Source organism: Myotis brandtii, unplaced genomic scaffold, assembly GCF_000412655.1.
Source record: "Myotis brandtii unplaced genomic scaffold, ASM41265v1 scaffold698, whole genome shotgun sequence".
Classification (NCBI taxonomy): Eukaryota; Metazoa; Chordata; class Mammalia; order Chiroptera; family Vespertilionidae; genus Myotis; species Myotis brandtii.
The window spans coordinates 405,692-407,969 of record NW_005370731.1 but is presented as its reverse complement, the minus strand read 5'-3'; the positions used below and the strand labels follow the sequence as shown (position 1 = coordinate 407,969).

The following is a 2,278-nucleotide window of genomic DNA, read 5'->3' as shown; positions in this document are numbered from 1 at the left end:
CGCCCCCTGTTTCTGCCGCCACCATCGCCGCAGCCGCGGCCACCGCCGTCGTATCCCCAACCTCGACGGTCGCCGTGGCCTCGGTTGCATCTGCCTTGGAGAAGAAGACAAAGAGCAAGGGGCCCTACATCTGCGCCCTGTGCGCCAAGGAGTTCAAGAACGGCTACAACCTCCGGAGGCACGAGGCCATCCACACGGGAGCCAAGGCCGGCCGGGTGCCTTCGGGTGCTATGAAGATGCCCACTATGGTGCCCCTGAGCCTCCTGAGCGTGCCCCAGCTGAGCGGAGCCGGCGGAGGAGGGGGAGAAGCGGGTGCAGGCGGTGGAGCGGCTGCAGTGGCAGCCGGTGGTGTAGTGACCACGACCGCCTCGGGAAAGCGCATCCGGAAGAACCACGCCTGTGAGATGTGCGGCAAGGCCTTCCGCGACGTCTACCATCTGAACCGACACAAGCTGTCGCACTCCGACGAGAAGCCCTACCAGTGCCCTGTGTGCCAACAGCGCTTCAAGCGCAAGGACCGCATGAGCTACCACGTGCGCTCACATGACGGCGCTGTGCACAAGCCCTACAACTGCTCCCACTGTGGCAAGAGCTTCTCCCGGTGTGCACGGGGCCCGGTGTGCACGGGGCCCAGGCCTTGGCCGCTCTCTAGGCCGTGGGGAGGGAGGGACTGCGATGGAGGTGGCCTGGCCTTGGCTGGTGGGGAGGGAGGAGGTTTCTGAGGATGGGGACTGAGAGCCACTCCCAGGGAGGAGGGAGAAGAGCCTCTCTGGGTTACCAGGGAGCAGGGGGTGGTACTTAGCAAAGGGGGTGGGTCTTAGGATTGTTGGAAAGCGTGGCGTGGACAAGGCAGCCCTGCTCCAGGGGAGGGGTTTCCTGCCCGACTAGGACTCTGATGCCCCGGGCTTGGGAGGAAATGCAGGGACCTGGGAAAGGTCTCTTGTACTAGGTTAGGCAGATGTGGGGGCGTCTCTACAGCACAGGGCCTAACCCCATCCCCAACGTGTCCCCAGGCCGGATCACCTCAACAGTCACGTCAGACAAGTGCACTCAACAGAACGGCCCTTCAAATGCGAGGTAGGAGGCCCTCTTCCTGTCTTGGTTTTCATGATTTTGATCCTCATTGTAGTTGTCTGAGTTCAGCCTCTCAGACCCCCTTTTTCTCTCTTTTTGCTTTTTCACTCCATTTTCTCATCCCTTCTTCAAGGCCTCATCGTCTCACTCCCATTTCCTACAGATCAAAGATCCCCAAGGCTCTGATTCCTTTAACCTCTTGTTCCCCTCTCCCCACTCCCTGAAGCTTTAACTCTCCTGACACCCCCCACACCCCTCCCCCTTCCCCAGAAATGTGAGGCAGCTTTTGCTACGAAGGATCGACTGAGGGCGCACACAGTACGACATGAAGAGAAGGTGCCATGTCACGTATGTGGCAAGATGCTGAGCTCGGCTTATATTTCGGACCACATGAAGGTGCACAGCCAGGGCCCTCACCATGTCTGTGAGCTCTGCAACAAAGGTACATGCTGAGGGATGCTGGGAGGGCCAGGGACAATGGGTGGGGACAGAGCCAGAGGCCCTTTCGCAGATGTGAGTTAAAGGTGCTGTAACTGAGAGCTCGTGGCATCTAGAGCCCGCTAGGAAGCAAATGAAGCAACTTTGGGCCCACTGAACATCATTAAGTTCTAAGAGGTCATGGCTGGAAGAGATGATCTACTAGAAAGAGTCAACTTCTGGGTGTGCGTGGGGAGGATGGGAATGGGACGTGGCTATTTTGGGGAAGGAATGGTCAAGAGTGCCCAAGGGTTGAGAGACAAGGTTTCAGCTGTGCAGCCACAGTTTCTCATCTTCGGCTCCTGCGACAAGTGGAGTACTTTGGCAGGAGTTTAACAAGCATGCACCCTGCCCCAGTAGCAGAGAAAGCTGCTTTTAAAAAGACTTGCTTATTCACCGAATAACTGGGCTGAGACTATATGGGGCACTGGAGGGAGGGGACACAGCCGTCTCTACTGAGGGTCAACCCTTCAAGTGGCTAGGAATCAGTGGCCTGTCACCCCAGGAGAGATCCCTCAGCCACAGAGGATGGGTTCTGGGTACCAATGCCAAGGAGCGGACACTACTCAACTAGGTCCAAAGCTCAGGGTGGGGCTGCGACCTACCAGCCCCAGCAGAGTAGTTGGCCCCAGGTTACCAAGGATGTGGGAGGAGGACAGGGCCATCTGAGGAGAGTGTCCCCAGCCTAGGAGAATAACCCCGTCTCTGGGGTCTCCACCTGGCTGAC

The 2,278-nt window shown here is 58.3% G+C and overlaps 1 protein-coding gene across 1 annotated transcript in view; it reads left to right on the top strand.

Annotated features, from left to right (window-relative positions):
- MAZ (MYC-associated zinc finger protein (purine-binding transcription factor)) overlaps window positions 1-2,278 on the top strand; it is a 4,357-nt gene that overhangs the window by 454 nt on the left and 1,625 nt on the right. The window contains exons 2-4 of the mRNA XM_014529779.1: window positions 4-601; window positions 1,014-1,077; window positions 1,345-1,516. Of these exons, the coding sequence (XP_014385265.1) occupies window positions 4-601; window positions 1,014-1,077; window positions 1,345-1,516 (834 nt within the window). The remainder of the gene's footprint in view (window positions 1-3; window positions 602-1,013; window positions 1,078-1,344; window positions 1,517-2,278) is intronic.